The following is a 19278-nucleotide window of genomic DNA, read 5'->3' on the forward strand; positions in this document are numbered from 1 at the left end:
TTCAAATCCTCACTCTACCTACTCTGTGATTTTAGACATTTTCTGAGTAAATTCTCCATGTAAAATAGGGGCAATAACACCCCCTCCTATACCTACATGTCATAATGCCCTACATATGATAAATGCAACTATGTCAGCTCTAACCATGTATATGATTACAAGAAGCCAAGAGGCCAACAGACTGAGAAAATGAAAAGGTTAAACAATAAGAGCCAGAAGGAGGGAAAACAGGGAGTTAAAGGGGGAACAAGCATGAACAGGAGAGATTTTTATAATAGGAAACAAAATGTTAATGATACATGGAAAATAAAACCTGTGCCTACAAAATCGATATTATCATCCAGTGCCTTCCATTCACTTAAAATCTCCCTGTGGTTCTTTTGGATTCTTGAGAACCCCAAGTCTAATGCTAGTATGAGCTCATGCGAACCTCTTGACAAGAGTCAACGTCTTCCATTCTCAGGACTAAACCGTTCTCAGTCAGCTTGCCTGCCCAAAACCCTCTCAGCAAAACTTCAGTATGTCAAGTCAAGAGACTTTCCAATCATGTGAATGTTCAAACTGGTAGGACATATTGACTACTGCTCCCTGAGACAGTCATTCTCAACCTCTACCTCCCTCTTCACCATTCCCAGGCTGACCTGGTTTTCTGGAAGAGTTTATTCTCTCTAGACCAGCCAATCTGTCTGGAGACCACTGTCAGATTTGGAAGTACAGTATGAGAAGACCCCTCTTACTCCATGCTAGAGACCCCTTCAATCTTGTCCAACCCCGTAAGATGAGGAAACTGAAACTTCAAAACAGCAGGTAACTGGCCCAAGGCCACTCACTCCATTGGGCAAGGTAGATGCAGAGTGAGATCTTAGGTGCCCCAATTTCCTATCCCCTGCTCCTCCTATTTTCCCTAACTAAATCATCTACTTCCCTTCCCAAATTACTTTTCTCCCAACGAGTCTCCTCATGGCGTTTTTCACTTCAGCATTCCTAAAGGAGTAAATGACAGGGTTTAAGAGAGGTGTCAACACCATGTAAAATACGGCGACTATCTTATCTGCAGGGAGGGTGACACAGGACCTCATGTATACAAAGGAGCAAGGCATGAAGAACAGGCTCACAACTGTGACATGAGAGGCACAGGTGGAGAGAGCCCTGCACCGCGCCTCCGAGTTGTGGCTCCTCAGGGAGTGCAGGATGATCAGGTAGGAAGCTATCGGCGCCAAGAAGCTCACCACAGAGATGGAGCCGCCATTGGTGGTATCAGCAGGCTAATGAGGAGGCAGTCTGCGCAGGCCAGCTCCAGCACTGGGTGGACATCACAGAAGCAGTGGTCGATGATGTTGGGGCCACAGAAGGGGAGCTGGCAAATGAGGAAGGTTTACCCAACAGAACGCAGCAGGCTCCCACCCCATGCTACCCCCACCAGGAGGCTACGCATTTGCTGGTTCAAGATGGCAGTATAGTGCAAGGGCTTGCAGATGGCCACATAGCAGTCGTAGGCCATCACCATCAGAAGAAAGATCTCAGTGCCACCAAAGAAATGGAGGAAAAATATCTGGGTGATGCAGCCCTTGAGAGAAATTCCTTTTCTCTTGATAAAAGAGTCAAAGATAAGCTTGGGGGCCACGACAGAACAGTAACAGATCTCCACAAAGGATACGTAGCTGAGGAGGAAATACACGGGGGAGGTGAGCCCTTTGCTGGCCAGGATGTTCACCACAATGAGGCCATTGCCCGGCACAACGGCTGTGTACATGAGGAGAGCATCACAGTAATGACCCTCTGCTCATTCCGATTCTGGGAAAATCCCAGGAAAATTATTTCAGTCACATTTTTTGTAGCAGCCATAGTTTAAAGCATAGGAGCCGATAGCCTAGAATCACAGAAATCAAAGAGCTCTCCTCAATCATTAGAAACATCCTTCCCAGGCCTGAGGACGATCACCATTCTGCTCCCTCTTGAGTTTGTTCTCTCCCTCGGTTTTCCCCAAAACGTGTTCTGAGACAAGTGAACAAAATAGCGAATATCAGCTGCTTGATGTTATTCCCAACATAGGCCTCGATTTTGTAGTGTTGCTGTCTTGAAGTGTTTTTGCTGATCTAGCACATGTTGATTGAATGCTTATAAGAAAAATCAGAGGACATTTTATCGATAAGAAAAAACGGAGACTCAGGGAGGTCTAGTCACTTGCCCAAAGTCACACAGCTCTTATTCGAGCCCAGATCTGTGTTTCTCAAAATATATATGCTTCCACTACATCTCCTATGCCTAAAGAGTGCCTGACATCTACCTCTGCTTGTGCAGACTCGTTATGTCCCAGGGTTCTGATTAAAGGGTCCCAGGGTTAAGCATCTACAACAAGCCCTTAGAACAGTCAGCTATGTTATAAAATGGGACTGAATATGCTAAGCGACGTGCTAAGTCACAGAAATAAAAATACTGTATAAGTCCACTTATACAGCACCTAGAGTACCTAGCGTAGTCAAATTCATAGAGACAGAAAGTAGAATGGTGGCTGCCAGGGACTGCATGGGGAGGAAGAATGTGGAGTTAGTGTTTTCACGGTAGTTTCAGTTTGGGGCAATGAAAGGTGGTGATGGATGCACAACTACGTGAATGTATTTTATTGTTACTTAGCTATACACTTAAACATTGTTAAGATGGTAAATCCTGTTGTGTATTTTACCCCAATTTAACTAATTATTGAAATGCCTTCTGACTTGTTATGGCCTCATAAATTTCCCCTTCTCCATACCTTCCTCCAAGGGCAGTGGTTGAGGCTTTGTGATTTTCCTTTCCTCTTCTCAGTTTCTTTCTTATGCCTCTTAGGGAACCTGGTTAGCTTCACAGATTTGAGGCTGGGGTTGAGAAATGTTAGCACTCAGTGTAGAAAACTCATTCCACGTGATAGTATAAGGCAAGATTGATATGATGAACCACTATAAGGTACTCTGCAGAAGTCAGAGATGTGGTAGAAGCATTTACGTCTCGAAAATACAGGCCTTGGTCCACAGAGGAGCTATGCGGCTTGGAACAAGTGATGAAACCTCTCTGAGCCTCAGTTTCCTGATCTATAAAACAGCCATAATGCCATCCCCTCATTGTTGTGCCCTCCCTTTAGCTCACCACCATGCTCCTCTGTGTACCCAGCTGATCCTTCTGCCATATACGAATCTTTCACACACAGGATGTTTATACAGAAGGCAGGAATCTTACATGGGCAGGTTTCATCCTCACGGGAACAATGACTCTATCACTAGGTGAGTATTTTCTGAGAAATTTAGCTTGAAAGCAAATGTTCTCTGTTTCTTTAATTACTTCTGGTATGGAGTATCAATGAGAGGTCCTCTCAGAGGATTTGCAAGGACCACTTTCGTCTTCTGATTTTAAAAGATTAGTTGTATTTTTAATCCAAGGCTATTAAAGGTTGACAGAACAAGACGTATACACAATATAATCATCGAATTGTCTTAAAAAGCTAAAAATTGAATGGATTTAGAGTAGAATTTTTGAAAGGAAATTAACATGTATTAAACCTCTGCATGGAAATGAAAAACCTTTGAGAGATAATTTCATAAAGAGGTCACTAGATGTGTAAACCACTGACGATGGTAGTGACATGTTACCTGCGGTGTCTAAAATACTTTAATACTGACTTTTTAATTGGCAGGGCCAAAGGGAGAGACCCTGAAACATAAGTCTGCGTTCTAATCAGACAGCACATTAAATGGACATTTCCAGGATTCACAGTTAAGGAAACCTAAAACGGGGATACACACAGAATCTTAAGGAGGGCCTGACCTCAGTAAACAATGTCTGTGAAAATTTCTAAATATTTAAAATGAATCCAGTCCCTGCGTTGTGGTTTCTTATTTTACTTTTCCTGTCATAGAACCTCATGTACTGTGAGGTTTTGAAAAATAAGATTGGACTGACGGGCCTTTTCCAACATTCTTCCCTCCAAAGGTATCCTATTACAGAGAAGTCAGATGCAGAAGCCTCTCTCCATCCTAGTTTCCTGTGCAGAGTCATCATAGGCTGTCAAATCTGGAAGGGGCTCATGGATTCTTCATGTTACAGAAGAGGAATCTGGGGCCCAGAGTCACACAGCTGGTTGGTGCAGAGCCTGAACTAGAACTAGGCGTCTCAGTTTCCCATTCAACACTTACTTTAAAGATCATGAAATCCATTGACTCTTCCACCTGGTGCTCACCAAAATCCAGCTCCCAGAATGGAATAATAACGTGGACAAGGAAGAGAATCATGTTTACAACAAAGGCAAAGCCAAGTGGAAGAGCAAAATCTTTAAAAAAAAAAAAAAATGTCAGGAAGAAAGAAAATTTACAAAAGTGTGGTCCTCATTGTTCAACTCCTGCTTATAAGTGAGAACATGCAGTGTTTGCTTTTCTGTTCCTGTGTTAGTTTGCTAAGGATAATGGCTTCCAGCTCCATTTATGTCCCTGCAAAGAACATGATCTCATTCCTTTTTCTGGCTGCATAGTATTCCATGGTGTGTATGCACCACATTTTCTTTATCCGGTCTATTATTGATGGGCATTGGGCATTTGGGTTGATTCCATGTCTTTCCTTTTGTGAATAGTGCTGCAATGAACATACGTGTGCATGCATCTTTATAATAGAATGATTTCTATTCATGTGGGTATATACCCAGCAGTGGGATTGCTGGGCCAAATGGTATTTCTGCTTCTAGGTCTTTGATGAGTTAATAGGTGCAGCAAACCACAATGGCACATATTTACCTGTGTAACAAATCTGCGTGTCCTGCACATGTATCCCAGAACTTAAAATTAAATTAAATTTTTTAAAATAAAAATAAAACTTTTAGGAGAAACAAAAAATGTGATCTGACTTCAGTTATCTACTTGCCAAAGGTGTAATTTCTTCCCAGGCAGCCTGTGCAGAGCTTAGATGCCCTGGAGAGGAGAGAATGTTTCAGGAGCCAGCCAAACTGGGCTGCCAGGGAAAGCACTCTTTGCAAGATTTGCCTTTGGGACTTGAGGTCTAAGCTCTAAGACTTTGTCACCAATTATTCTCTATCTAGTTCATGCACATCTGTTCATGCACATCAGTGAAGACGTAAGCTTTTGAAGACTGGTTAAGTGTCTGTTACATCCTCTATAGCACGTTGCACACAGCTGAGAACACGGTAGATGTTAAGAAGTGGTTTTGGAGTGATCCCTGAATCCTCCATCTGCTATTACATCTATTTTTAAGACACTGGAGATGTCCTATAAACAGTACAGAGGTTAAAGTACATGCAGGGAGGGTATCTAATCTAAAAAAAATAAGCTCCTCTTTTTGAAACTAATTCCAAGCATGCCCCACTAAAGATTAGGTGAATGAACTTCCTTGAACATTGTTTGTGGTCTTGATTCTTAACTTATCTTCTAGATTTTTTTTTTTTTTTTTGTAAGCAGAACACTAATTCCCTTGCACCAAGTCATCCCAAAAAAAAGTTTTATTTCACTAACAAAGTCTAAAGACAAAGAGATCAAATAAATCCAAATAGTGTGTCACTGTTTACTAGATCTCCACTGTTTAAAACTTGGAGATCTTGGTTCAAGATTTCTTCCCAGCAAATTTTAGATTTCTGTATAGACTAATCTCCATTCAGGCTCAGATAGGCTAATGCTTTTTTTTCTCCCGTAGGAGGCCGGATAAGAGAACATCTTAGCCAGATCCTTTGAATTTATCAAAAGAATATTGCTTAAAAAATACATTATTCAGCTGTCGATTCAGAAAACTAGTTTTGCAAACTATTCCATGTTGGCCGTGTTACCAGTGGCTCTGGTGCGAATGACTGTAACATCTGCTCAAAGCTAAACTATAAAGTAACTTTGTCACCCTGTCCTTTAACTAAGCAGCTGAGGCTTTAAGGGGTGATGTCTAAGGTCTGCCTCATCAGCTGAAAGAGTGAGCAAATCTATGAAGACTCACCATGTGTGAAAACATGTGGAAGCAAGAGTAACAACAGAAGGCACCAATGTGTCTCAAAGACCCCACCTGAAGGTCTGCCCATCCATGGTAAGGGCTCAATAAATGTAACTGACTTGGAATCGTTCCACCCCTAAAAGGCACTGCTAAATGCTGATCCTCTCCCTAAGGATTCACCACGTGCCATTGATGCCACCCCTCCATGTGCCAAGTCCAGCCCTTAATGACTTTCTTGCTAAGAAAGTTGTAGGGGAATAGAACAGAGTCAGTCTGCCCTAAAACTCACTAAAAGGAGAGTTGAGGACGTGATTGCTGGACTGAGAGGCCCGAAGCATTTAAGATGTATGAAATGGAAAGTTGAGGTCAGAGAACTGAATTCCCTGAACTTTTCTAGCACCCTCTCTCTGGGGAGTTTCTGAGAAAAGCAAAAGTCAATTTCCCAACTGCTTCATTCAGAGGTTAGGGAACCTATCTCTCATTAATCCAATTATAAAACAGGGACTTCTACTTCCTCCCTCATGATTAAGCCCCACATATTCTGGCCTCCATGGGTTTCCCTCTCCATTCTCAAGTAAGCGACAGAGGAGAATCTAACATCCCATCACCCCCTGTCCCCACCAAAGACACACTCAAGGGGCCATTGGCAAATTCTACTGCCCTCATGCCTCATTGGACCAAGGATGTTGGTGAATTCCAGGAAGACTCTAACTAAGTGGACCTGGACCACTTCACAGATGAACTTTGGACATGTCACCTGAATCACAGCATGCTAGACATGTAATTTACCCCAGTATTAGTGAATATTGTAGATGTTCATTTTATTCATATTTCCTTGTTTTAGAATGTCACAGCCTGCAGAATAATTTTTTTGTCCTTACTGAAAATGAAATATTATATGTGTCTATAAACCCTTGTGAATTATCATGCACAAATAGCTTTAAAAGCATGTATTCATTCTCTATCTCTCCCTCACACACACACACACATGCATGCACACATGAACTTCTACTTCCTCCCGTGTGATTAGCCCCCTCAAATTCGTCCTGTCCAGTACATTTAGTTTAAAGATGTGAAAATAGCCAAAGAGGAAAAATAACTTGTACTTGTAGCTTGGCTAAACCAAGTCTCTCTTAACACCTACTGTAAGAGCCATCCAACTGCTTGTTCTTAAAAGTTCTAAGCATTTTATCACAAATTCTTAACACGTGGTTTTCACATGCAGGGGCTTCAGAAAGGCTCAAGTTGACTATATCAGCTGCTAGACATAGTTTCCTAAGCAACAGCACATTACATTTGTGTTGGGCATTATTATATCTTTCAACTTTTCCAATATCTCACATACAGTCAAAGTAACACTCTATTGGAGTAACTAGTATTACTATTTGACAGAATAGGTAACTGAGACTCAGAAGAATTAACAGAATGGTTCAAACTTACAAAACCGATAAATTGCCCAGTCTGGTCGAATGACGAGGTGTTCCAGTACCTCCCGACTCACAGTCTGTGATTGGCAGTTGATGTCTTTTTAGGAAGCAAACAAGCCAGTGGAAAGATGAACAAGGTTTCCCCACTCCCACCTGCTTCTGTTCTATGCAGCCTGCTACTTCTTCAAAGTTCTGTGTCCTTGGCTAAATAAACCATGAAACAAGGGTATAAGTGTGGCCTACTCCTTTTCTCCATGTCCCTCCTGAAACACTATAAAAACTCAAGCTTTTTTTTCCCCATTTTTCTCATCTTTTTTTATTATTATACTTTTTAAGTTCTGGGATACATGTGCAGAATGTGCAGGTTTGTTACATAGGTATACACGTGTCGTGGTGGTTTGCTGCACCCATCGACCCATCATCTACCTTAGGTATTTCTCCTAATGCTATCCCTCCTCTAGCCCACCCCCACCACTACCCTCAAGCTTTATTTTTAAATCCCAGGGTATTCTCCTATTTAAAGAAATCTATGTTAAGTATTTCTACATGTTATATTAATAATGCCCTAATTTATCAGTTTCAAATGAAATAGCTTTGGCTGCTGTCATAGCCACAGCCTTTCTCGTCTTCCTACTAAAATACTCTGCCAAACATTTTAGGTGAAATTTTATGTAATTATTGAACAACACCATGAAATGAGTACTTACATTATCCCATTATGTAGATAAGAACACTGAGGCATAAATTAGTCAGAAACTGTCTGATTATCACACTTGCCAAGTGACAGAGTTATAATTTAAAAGTAGACAGTCTGACTCCAGGGCCTGTGCTATAAACCTCAAGCAATAGGTAATGAGTCCATACTGATTTTTAAACAGCTAGCATTTTACCTGCCCCTACCGGCTGTCAGCACCTTTCTCTCTACATCTATTTGGAAGATTATTCAAAATCTAGAAACTAACTTGGATGAAAATAGGAGATGATCGAGAGTGCTGGGAGAGATTTGTGGCAGCACATTATCCCTGGTAGGAATAGTGCCACAAGTAAATCTCTTTAAGCAGAAATAAACGTTGGAAATAAATGTAATTTACTCCAGGATTAGTGAATATTGTAGATGTTCATTTTATTCATATCTCCTTGTTTTAGAATGTCACAGCCTGCAGTATAAGAATTTGTTGTCCTTACTGAAAATGAAATCTTCTATGTGTTTCATAAACCTTTGTGAATTAGTATGCACAAATAGCTTTAAAGGCATGTATTTATTCTCCCTCTCTCTTTCCCTCTTTCTCTTTCTCTTTCTCTCCCTCTCTCTCTCTCTCTCACACACACACACACACACACACACACACACACACACACACACACACACAAACATGCTATCCAAAGTTATCAGCTCCCTGGTATATTTTCATTATTTTTATTTAAGATATAGCTTGGTGATCTTCCAAAGCAGTCTGTATGAATTTGCTTGATAGTTTTTTAGTTATGTGTGGTATTTCAGATGGATGCTTGCAAAGTTAATTTACATAACAGCTCTTAAATATATAGACATTTGGGGTGTTTCTAGGTGTTTGCTATTATAAGCATTACTACATTGAAAATCCTTATTCACATGTACAAATAGATTTCTAGGATGTATTTTCACAAGTGGGATGCTAGTTCAAAAGATGTAAACATTTTTTATTTAGATAATGTCAAGTTGATTTCAAAAAGCTTTTTATCAAATTATACTCCCAACATCAATTTCAGAAACATCCATGTAATATCCTACACCATATTGAAATTGTAGATTTTCAGTCTTCTTTTATTTTCTAGAATATGTTTTTAATCAAGAATGATCCTAGTCGAATACACAAAGAAGGAAATAAGATTAACTTACTTTGGCTTTACATATGAAAAATTTCATTAAGCATGAAATTCTTGAATCAGACAAGAGTTCAGAAAATATACTTACTTTCTTGGAAAAAAAATACTTAAATGATAAGTTTGAAAATTTCAAGACAGAACTGAAAGCTGTATAAGAAGACTAAATATAAATTCCAGAAATGAAAGATATAATATTTAAAATTGAGATCTCAATGAATGGTTTTAATAGCACATTAGATATGACTAAAGAGAATTAGTGAACTGTAAGATAATCACAGAGGAACTAAAGTACTAATCAACACTAGACTTTTATAAGTTGAGGATAAATTTTTAATCTCTAGAATAGACCTAAAGAAAAACTAAAATAATAAGTAATTTCCCAACTAAGAAAAGCAGAAAAAGGAAACAGAATATTTAAGAAGCCAACATCACCCTGATAACCAAAATCTGGCAAAGACACAATGAAAAAAGAAAATCACAAGCCAATATCCCTGATGAACACAGATGCAAAAATCCTCAACAAAATAGTAGCAAACTGAATCCAGCAGCATATCAAAAAGTTAATTCATCACAATGTAGTAGGTTTTCTTCCTGGGATGCAAGGTTGGTTCAATATATGCAAATCAATACATGTGATTTACCACATAAACAATTTTTTTAAAAAGCCATATGATCATCTCAATAGACACAGGAAGAAACTTTCTATAAAGTCCAATATCTCTTCACAATAAAACCTTCGACAAACTGGGCATCAAAAGAACATACCTCAAAATAATAAGAGCCAGGTATGACAAACCCACAGTCCACATCATTCTGAATGCACAAAAGTTGGAAGCATTCCCCTTCAGAACTGGAACAAGACAAGAATGCCCACTCTTACCTCTCCTAGTTAACATAGTACTAGAAGTTCTAGCCAGAGCAATCAGGCAAAAGAAAGAAATAACAAGCATCCAAATAGGAAAAGAAGAAGCCAAACTTTCTCACTTTGCTGATGATATGATTCTATGCCTAGAAAACCCTAAAGACTCCACCAAAAGGTTCCTAGAACTGATAAATGACTTCTGTAGTTACAGATTACAAAATCAATATACAATAATCAATAACATTCCTACATACCAACAACATGCAAGCTGAGAGCCAAATTAAGAACACAATCCCATTCGCAATTGCCACCAAAAAATAGAAAATCTAGGAAGACCTCTAACCAAGGGGGTAAAAGATCTCTACAAGGAGAATTATGAAACACTGCTGAAGAAAAACAGAGATCACACAAATGAAAGGGAAAACAGTCCATGCTCATGAATTGGGAGAATTGGTATCCTTAATATGGCCATACTGCCCAAAGTAATCTATAGCCTCAACACTACTCCTGTCCAACTACCAATGTCATTTTTCACAGATTTAGGGAAAAAATATTCTAAAATGTATAATGTGACCCAAAGAAATCCTGAACAGTCAAAGGAACCCTAAACAAAAAGAACAAAGCAGGAGACATCACATTACCTGATTTCAAACAACAGTATAAGTCTACAGTAACCAAAACAGCATGGTACTAATACAAAACAGACACATAGACCAGTGGAATAGAATAGAGAGCCCAGAAATAAAACCTCACACTTAACAGCCATCTGATTTTTGACAAAGTTGACAAAAATAAACAATGGAGAAAGTATCCCCTGTTCAATAAATGGTGCTGGGAAAGCTGGCTAGCTATATGCAGAAGAATGAAATAGGATCCCTACCTTTTACCATATGCAAAAATTAACTCAAGATGGCTCAAAGATTTAAATGTAAAACCCCAAACTATAAAAATCCTAGAAGACAATCTGGGAAATACCGTTCTAGACATCAGCGTTGGCAAAGAATTTATGGCTAACACCTCAAAAGCAATCTCAACAACCACAACAAAAAAATTGACCAGTGGGACCTAATTAAAGAGCTTCTCACTACAAAAGAAACTATCAACACAGTAAACAGATACCCTACAAAATGGGAGAAAGTATTTCAGCCTATGCATCCAACAAAGGTCTGATACCCAGAATCTATAAGGGACTTTAACAAATCAACAAGCAAAAAACAAACAGCCCCACTAAAAAGTGGGCAAAGGACATAAACAAACAAATACTTCTCAAAAGAAGACACACAAGCAGCCAACAAACATATGAAAAAATGTTCAACATCACTAATAATTTGAGAAATGCAATAAGATATCATCTTACAGCAGTCAGAATGACTATTATTAAAAAATAATAGATCCTGGTGAGACTGCAGAGAAAAGGGAACATTTATACATTACTGGTGGGAATGTGAATTAGTTCAACCACTGTGGAAAGCAGTTTGGAGATTTCTCAAATAACTTAAAACAGAACTACCATTCAATCCAGCAACTCCACTGTTGGGTATATACTCAAAGGGTAATAAATTGTTCCACCAAAAAGACACATGCACTTGTATGTTCATTGCAGCACTATTCACAATAGCAAAGACATGGCATTAATCTAGGTGCCCATCCATGGTGGAATGATAAAGAAAATGTGGTACATATATACCATAGAATACTATGCAGCCATAAAGAAGAACAAAATCATGTCCTTTGTAGCAACATGGATACAGGTGGAGGTCTTTATCCTAAGCAAATTAATGCAGAAATAAAAAACCAAATACCACATGTTCTCACTTATAAGTGAGAGCTAAACATTGGGTACTCATGGTCACAAAGATGGGAACAGTAGACACTGGGGACTGTTAGAGTGGGCAGCGAAGAGGGGGGAAGGGCTGAAAAACTACCTATTGGATACTATGCTCAGTACCTGGGCAATAGTATCAATTATACCCCAAACTTTAGCATCACACATTATACCAATATAACAAACTTGTGCACGTACCCCTGAACCTAAAATAAAAGTTGAAATTTTAAAAAATTAAAAATAAAGGAAAACAGAATGTGTTTGATTAAATCAAAAAATGTAAGAACAGATGAAACAATTGGAATGTGTTTGTAAGATTGTAGATCTAGATGTAAATTTATCAGTTATTATATTTGATGAGAATAGAATAGATAATCTAATTTATAAACCAAAATGGATATACTAGATGAAAAGAAATTCAAACCTATACTGTTAACAAGAAACACACCTAAAACACAAGGACACTGAAAAGTTGAAGGTTAAAGAATGGAAAAAGGCTTACCCATCCAAACTCGAAGACCTCTGATGAAGCTATAATAATATCATATAAAATATATTTAAAAGCAGAAAACTACTATAACTGGAACATTTCATAATGATATGATTCCATTCACCATTAGAGTTATAATACTATTCTGGGTAAATTTTAAGAATCATTATCTTTTAAAGTTACATTCTGAAACACTTACAAAATACATTACATAATACCTGAGTTTTTTCAAAATGTTATGGGGGATGAGGTAGATGGGAATATAAATAAAATAAGCTCGACCATGAGTTATCTGTGGAAATTATGTTATGGGTAAAAGAGATTCTTTATACTATATTGCCTGTTTTGATATATGGTTACATGTTCAATAATAAGAAGGTTACAAAATGAATCTAGCAAGCATCACAGCCTGATGCCTTTCAAGAGGAACTCCATTTGGTCCTGTGAGTTCAGTTGGTGATTCTGTTGCCCGATCCAACTAGATGGTTGGCTAATTCTGCAGACTATTTTGAAATGACTCTTCTTTGCAAGGTGTTCATCAGAATGCCAAAGGACAGAGTGGAGACTTAACTTAGTTTGCTGTATGAGAGTTGTATGCCTATTTGCATTGACATGTGTAGCAAAAAAGTAATATGTGGAATCAGTGGCTTTTATACCTACATCAAACAATTCCCTGTGATAAACAGACAGGCAACACTTGAAATGTGCATGACCTGTGTGGGGGAAAAATGTTGAAACTCTGATGAAGAACACACAAGAAGACATGAACAAATGGAAAGATGTATCATGGTTTTGGATAGGAAGACTCATAACATTATAGAGTCTATTTTTTCTAAATACATGTATAAGTATTTATAAAATATAAATTTAACTTCAACCATATTTTTTTAAATATCCAGAAGTTTGAAAAAAAAAGAGTAACGAAAAGGGCCTAGCCCACCGGATATTAAAATATCCTGTAAAACTTCCAGAATAAGAAACAACATGGCTCTGGATACTCCAGAAGCAATAAAGGAAAATAATGATAATTTACATAAAAAGAAAAGACTTCTGTATGTTAAAAAAGACTTCTGTATGTTAAAAAAAAATCATAAACAAAGTCAAAAGACCAATGACCAGGACAAAAATCTACAATTCATGTTGGAAAGGACTAATTTTTATATGTAAATAATTCTTAGAACATAATAAGAACCACAACCCAAAAATGAATAAATAATAGGAACAGATTACAAAAACTACAAATGGCCTTTAAATATATGAAAAGATCTGTCAGAATCTGTTTGAGAAAAAATAAATAAATAAAATTATTTCAACATTATTCAACATAAGAGAAATACAAATTTAAATTATACTATGCTCCCATTTTTCATCTATCAGATTAGCAAAATCTCAAAATTTAACAATATACTTTGCAGGAAAGACAAATTTTTTGGTGAGAGTACAAGTTGGTATGAATACTGTGAAGGGCAATGTGATCATCTCTATCCAATTACAAAGAAATACACTTTCTGGATGATTCATGATGTTGAGCACCTTTTCACATACCTGTTGGTCATTTGTATATCTTCTCTAGAGAAATGTCTATTTAAGTTCTTAGCCCATTTTTAAATCAGGCTCTTAGTTGTTTTGCTATTGAGTTTTATGAGTTCCTTATATATCTTAGAGATTAGCCCTTTGCAGATATATGGCTTGCAAATATTTTCCCCCATTCCTTAGGTTGCCTTTTCACTCTGTTGATTGTTTCTTTTGCTGTGCAGCCTTTTTGTTTGATGTAGTCTTGCATTTTTATTTTTGATTTTGATGCCTGTGCTTTTGGTGTCAAACCCATGAAATCATTACGAAACTCAACATCATAAAGCTTTTCCCCTATGTTTCCTATGTTTTCTTTTAGGAGTTTTACAGTATCAGGTTCTACATTTAAATCTTCAAACCATTTTGAGTTGATTTCTGCGTATGGGGTGAGATAAGAGTCTAATTTCATTCCTCTACATGTAGATATTCAGTTTTCCTAATGCCATTTATTGAAGAAACTGTTCTTTCCTCATTGTGTATTCTTGGCACCCTTGTCAAAAAAAAAAAGTGGATCATATATATGTGGATTTGTTTCTGGGCTCTCTATTCTACTCCATTGGTCTATGTCTGTCTTTATGCCAGTACCACACTGCTTTAATTACTATAGCTATGTAATATATTTTAAAATCAGTACATGTGAAATCTCCAGCTTTGAAAAACATACATTTGATCCAGAAGTTATATTTTTGGAAATATAACTTACGGATTAGGTGTACATATTTAAATTAAGGTTATTTGCTGCAGCACTATTGGAAAAAAATTCAAATACCCATCAGTAGAAGACTACCTAAGAAAATAATAGTATGCAAACACCACATGTTCTCACTCATATGTGGGACTTGAACAATGAGAACACATGAACACAGACAGGGAAACAACACACACCAAGGCCTGTTGAGGGGTTGGGAGTCGAGGGGAGGGAACTTAGAGGGCAGGTCAATAGGTGCAATAAACCACCATGGCACACATATACCTATGTAACAAACCTGCACATTCTGCACATGTATCACTTTTTTTTAGAAGGAATAAATTTTAAAAAAGAAAATAATGGTATGTCCATTTTATGAATACCACAAAACCATAAGAAAAGAATGAGGAATATTTCCTTGTACAAATATTTAAAAACTCCCAGATACACTGTTTATAAGTTTCAGATGCATTTATATAGTATGCTATAACTCACGTAAAAGGTAGAAATTAATGAGAACATACATATTATACTTGTATTTGCTTAAAGAAACTCTGAAAGAGGCTGAACACGGTGGCTCAGGCCTGTAATCCCAGCACTTTGGGAGACCTGGATTGGGCGAATCACATGAGGCCAGGAGTTCAAGATGAGCCTGGCCAACATGGTGAAACCACATCTCTACTAAAAATACAAATAGTAGCTGGGCATGGTGGCTCGTGCATGTAGTCTCAATTACTCAGATGCTGAGGCAGGAGAATCACTTGAACCTGGGAGGCAGAGAGTGCAGTGAGCTGAGATCGTGCCACTGCACTCCAGCCTGGACAACAGAGCAAGACTCTGTCTCAAAAAAAAAAAAAAAAAAAAAAAAAAACTCTGAAAAAAATACAGGAAACTAAGAAAACCAAAAGAGAAAGGGGGAAAGTAGAAATGGAGAAAGGAATGAAATGAAACTTTTCACTTGTGTACTTTTTTATCTTCTTTTTCAAACTTGATGGAGACTCCCTTTGCACAAAAGTAAATTAAAAATTTAAGTAATTTTTCAAAGAAAATATATCTCTAATTAATGGTGTAGGAAGAATCAATATCGTGAAAATGGCCATACTGCCCAAGGTAATGTATAGATTCAATGCCATCCCCATCAAGCTACCAATGACTTTCTTCACAGAATTGGGAAAAATTACTTTAAAATTCATATGGAATCAAAAAAGAGCCCACATTGCCAAGACAATCCTAAGACAAAAGAACAAAGCTGGAGGCATCATGCTACCTGACTTCAAACTATACTACAAAGCTATAGTAATCAAAACAGCATGGCACTGGTACCAAAACAGAGATATAGACCAATGAAACAGAACAGAGCCCTCAGAAATAATACCACACATCTACAACCATCTGATCTTTGACAAACCTGACAAAAACAAGAAATAGGGAAAGGATTCCCTATTTAATAAATGATGCTGGGATAACTGGCTAGCCATATGCAGAAAGCTGAAACTGGATCCCTTCCTTACACCTTATACAAAAATTAATTCAAGATGGATTAAAGACTAAAATCTTAAACCTAAAACCGTAAAATCCCTAGAAGAAAACCTAGGCAATACCATTCAGGACATAGGCATGGGCAAGGACTTCACGTCTAAAACACCAAAAGCAATGGCAACAAAAGCCAAAATAGACAAATAGGATCTAATTAAACTAAAGAGCTTCTGCACAGCAAAAGAAACTACCATCAGAGTGAACAGGCAACCTACAGAATGGGAGAAAATTTTTGCAATGTACTCGTCTGACAGAGGGCTAATATCCAGAATCTACAAAGAACTGAAACAAATTTACAAGAAAAAAACAAACAACCCCATCAAAAAGTGGGCAAAGGATATGAACAGACACTTCTCAAAAGAAGATATTTATGCAGCCAACAGACACATGAAAAATGCTCATCATCACTGGCCATCAGAGAAATGCAAATCAAAACCACAATGAGATACCATCTCACACCAGTTAGAATGGCGATCATTAAAAAGTCAGGAAACAACAAGTGCTAGAGAGGATGTGGGGAAATAGGAACACTTGTACACTGTTGGTGGGAGTGTAAACTAGTTCAACCATTGTGGAAGACAGTGTGGCGATTCCTCAAGGATCTAGATCTAGAAATATCATTTGACCCAGCCAACCCATTACTGGGTATATATACCCAAAGGATTATAAGTCATGTTGCTATAAAGACACATGCACACGTACATTTATTGCAGCACTATTCACAATAACAAAGACTTGGAACCAACCCAAATGCCCATCAATGATAGATTGGATAAAGAAAATGTGGCACATATACACTATGGAATACTATGCAGCCATAAAAAAGGATGAGTTCATGTCCTTTGCAGAGACATGGATGAAGCTGGAAACCATCATTCTCAGCAAACTATCACAAGGACAAAAAACCAAACACAGTATGTTCTCACTCATAGGTGGGAATTGAACAATGAGAACACTTGGACACAGGAAGGGCAACATCACACACTGGGGCCTGTCGTGGGGTGGGGGACAGGAGGGAGGGATAGCATTAGGAGATATCCCTAATGTAAATGACGAGTTAATGGGTGCAGCACACCAACATGGCACATGTATACATATGTAACAAACCTGCACATTGTGCGCATGTACCCTAGAACTTAAAGTATAATTAATAAATAAATAAATTTAAGTAATTTTTCAAAGAAAGTATGTCTCTAATTAATGGTGTAGGATAATCTAAATACAAAAACAATGGAATAAATCATTTTAAAAACTGATTATCCTGGATCATTTTACATTGTGTGCATGTGTCAAAATATCACTCTATACCCCATAAATATGTACAATTATTACATGTCAACTAAAAATAAAAGGGGGAAAATAAAATATAAAACTTAAAACTGATAGATTTTACTATAAAGAAATGTAAGCTTTTAAACATTGAAAACTTTATAAATAAGGCTCAAAACCAATTAAATATGAAAACGTTCACCCTCACAAAAATTAAAAATGCAAACTAAACAACAGTAAGATGTCTTTCTAATTTACAAAACTTTATTTTTATTGTTATAGATTTAGGTTGTACAAATGTTGTTTTGTTTCATAGATATATTGCACAATGGTGAAGTCTGGGTTTTTAGTGTAGCCATCACCCAAATAGTGTACATGGTAACCATTAAATAATTTCTTATCCCTCACCCCTCCCCCATTATTAACTTTTTATTATAAAATGATTTGACTTACAAAAAGTTCCAATAAAGAACAAAGAATTCCTGTTTTCCCTTTATCCAGATTTCCCAAATATTGGTATTTTGCCATGTTTGCTTTATCCTTCATTCTCTCAATAAATAGATATGTAGACAAACAGATGGGTAGAATTTTTCTGATACAGTGGAAGTGTGGAGAAGTAGGTCAAAGGATGCAAACTTGTACTTATGTAGAATAAATAAGTCTAGAGATCTAACGTGCAACATAAGCACTTTAGTAAATAATATAGTATTGTGCGATGCAAATTTGTTGAGGTAGATTTGAGGTAATCTTACCGTAAAAGAAAAAGCAAACTCTGCAAAGTGATAGGTATGTTAATTTGCTTGACTAATAATTTCATTGTGTATCATGTAGGTATATCAAAACAGTATGTTGCTCACCTTAAAGATACACAATAAAAATGATAATTTTTCTGAAATGTTTGAAAGCTGCAAACATCATGTCCCTTTATCTCTAGATATCTCAATAAGCAATTCCCTAATCCAAGAACATTGAGACAAACACAGTACAATGATCAAACTCAGGAAATTAACACTCATGTAATTTTATTATCTCATTTACAGAGTTTTGTCCCACAAATGTCCTTTATCTAATATCCAAGACCCAATCCAGGATCACATGTTGCCTTTACTTGTCACCTATTTTTTATCTTGAGTAATTCTTCCTTCTTTCTTTATCTTTACACATGTGAAGACTGAAGGACAGTAATTTTGCAGAATGTTCTTTGTTTGGGCTTTCCTTGTGTTTTTTTATGATTAGACTCAGGTTATATATTCTTGGTAAGAATAGCACAATAATGATATTGTGTGTCTCTCCCATGTACCATATCAAGAGGCACATGGCATCAATGGGTCTCATTTCTGGTGATATTAACTTTGGGCAATTGTTTAGAGGGGAGGGGCTATAAAGTTACATTTTTCTATTTGTAATTAACACCCCTAGGTATCCTGAGGAAAGATACTTTGAAACAATGTAAAATCATATTTCTTATCCAAAAAAAAAGTGTTTAATGACAGGATTCTATTCTGTCAAGAACACTTTCACAAGATAGGTGACTCAGTGTAACACTGTGCACTAAAGGTCTTTACACTCTAACACTAAATTCACTCTAGGAAATAAGCCTAAAAGAAAGTCAGAAGTATGGTTGAAGATGTCTGTTCAAGAATATTTACTACAGTGTTGTTTATGGTGGTAAAAAAGTTAGTACTTCCACAAAAGGAAATATTACTCAAATTATGAAAAATGAACTTTTTAAAGAGAGAGGCCAGGTAGAATAATCTGGAACTAACAGGTCCTGTGAACTTTCCTTCAACCTAT

At 37.2% G+C, this 19278-nt stretch overlaps 1 protein-coding gene across 1 annotated transcript; it reads right to left on the minus strand.

The window, feature by feature from the left end:
• Positions 1-662: 662 nt before the first annotated feature.
• OR4X1 (olfactory receptor family 4 subfamily X member 1) lies at positions 663-1971 on the minus strand. The gene is given in 3 exon segments (XM_037997625.2): positions 663-1255; positions 1258-1761; positions 1764-1971. Coding segments are annotated over 3 exon segments (924 nt in total). The 5' UTR covers positions 1846-1971; the 3' UTR covers positions 663-917.
• Between the last annotated feature and the right edge of the window lie 17307 nt (positions 1972-19278).

The sequence above is a fragment of the Chlorocebus sabaeus genome, chromosome 1, assembly GCF_047675955.1.
Source record: "Chlorocebus sabaeus isolate Y175 chromosome 1, mChlSab1.0.hap1, whole genome shotgun sequence".
Lineage (NCBI taxonomy): Eukaryota > Metazoa > Chordata > Mammalia > Primates > Cercopithecidae > Chlorocebus > Chlorocebus sabaeus.